The sequence below is a fragment of the Formica exsecta genome, unplaced genomic scaffold, assembly GCF_003651465.1.
Source record: "Formica exsecta isolate Colony F162 unplaced genomic scaffold, ASM365146v1 scaffold83, whole genome shotgun sequence".
Classification (NCBI taxonomy): domain Eukaryota; kingdom Metazoa; phylum Arthropoda; class Insecta; order Hymenoptera; family Formicidae; genus Formica; species Formica exsecta.
In genome coordinates this window covers 750,753-752,333 of record NW_021853600.1, presented here as the reverse complement: position 1 = coordinate 752,333, position 1,581 = coordinate 750,753, and the positions used below count along the sequence as shown (strand labels likewise).

The 1,581-nt window shown below is 34.5% G+C and overlaps 1 protein-coding gene across 1 annotated transcript in view; it reads left to right on the top strand.

Moving 5' to 3' along the window:
* LOC115244692 overlaps positions 1-1,581 on the top strand; it is a 331,478-nt gene that overhangs the window by 273,388 nt on the left and 56,509 nt on the right. Inside the window, exon 5 of the mRNA XM_029822565.1 lies at positions 844-971. Coding sequence (XP_029678425.1) covers positions 844-971 — 128 coding nt within the window. The remainder of the gene's footprint in view (positions 1-843; positions 972-1,581) is intronic.

Sequence of the window (1,581 nt, the reverse complement as noted above, 5' to 3'; positions counted from 1 at the left end):
TATTATCTTATAAAATATTTTATAAAAAATTTAATTTTATACAGTTTATATATGTATATAAAAATTTATTTGTTATATTACGTGGCAACTAAAAATTCGTGAGTTTATAAAAGATTATTTCTATACACTGCATTAATATACGTATACACCGAAGATAGCAATCACTAATTATGCGCGTATTGAAATTCCGATATGTATCGTGTCGATAATGTCTTGCAATTACCGCGGATTATTGGAACACAGACATGCGCAAAAATATTACGAAATATTGGAGGTACAGCAGCTCGGTGAATATCGGAGTTTGCGTATTTTAATATTTATTACGGCTATTGGAGGGGCCACACACAGATATGGGTCAATGTATTTGGCAAAACGCCAATATATACATATATATTTGATGGCCAGTCATTAATCCTCCGCGCGAGAGATTTACGCGCCCGACGGCGAAGCGGGAATTCATCGCGATTAATTAATAATATTTATAAAGCAGTGGGGGTCACAGCAATTACAATGCACCACAATGGCCCGTTAACGTGATTTTAAATTCTGCATTTAAACGTGCAGCGCAACCTTCTCATTTATAAAGTTGACGTCTTAATGCATTCCTCTTTTTATTATCATATTATTATTTTGTTATTTACTTTTATATATTTTTTATTATTTTTTATATTATTAATGCAAGACGCATTCTTTTATAATTAATGATCCATATATTATATCCGCGGAATAATGCTTTAAGGTATTTTTTAATAAATTTTGTTCTTTAATCTAAAATTTACGGTATAAATCTTCTGGTAGTTGCATTTGAGAGATAATAACCATGTCTTATCGTTATTGTTTCAGAGAAGCTTGCCATGAGTCCTGGACGCAGCTGCGATTATCGCCACTGTTTGGCTGTATATGCCCGAATAATCACATGAAGCGGCGATGCGACAAGATCTTCTTGACGGTGAACCATAACCCCTGCGTTGGTGAGTCCAACTATAATACGCGATTCGTAAAGTTTTTCTGTCCTTCTCTCTATCGTGTGTTCGTATATATTTCCATCCTACACGTAATTGCGTATGTCGCGTGCAAAATTTGCGCTGGCTTCCCGTCAACGAGCAATAATTGCTATTTGATTGTAAAAAGTAAGAATTTAATGTGTTCTATTACAGAGTACTAAAGTGTAAATTGGTAATCATACAAAAGCTGTGTCGCTGCAAAAGCAAACTCATTATCAAGTTTAGTTATTGGTAGAAATATGTTCGCGGATTTGGATGCCGAATAAATAGTTGTGCGTTTGTTAATTAAATTTTATCGATGTGCATAAACGCGCGTACGTCGCGTGACACGTAAATACGTGTATGGGATTTCGTTTGATAACAAATTTTATCGTAAATTGAGATTCGAACGGACTGTTGTGACATGAATGAACGAGTATAATTATATCAGCACTTTGTGAAAAGCAATTGTCGGTGTTGTGAAATAATTTTGAATATTCAAGAAGTTTTTTCTCTATCGTATCTGCGTTGAGTCTATGGGGTTTACCCTTGCGTGTCTGTCTGTGTGTATCTTGTACAGAATTCTCATTTGGTATTT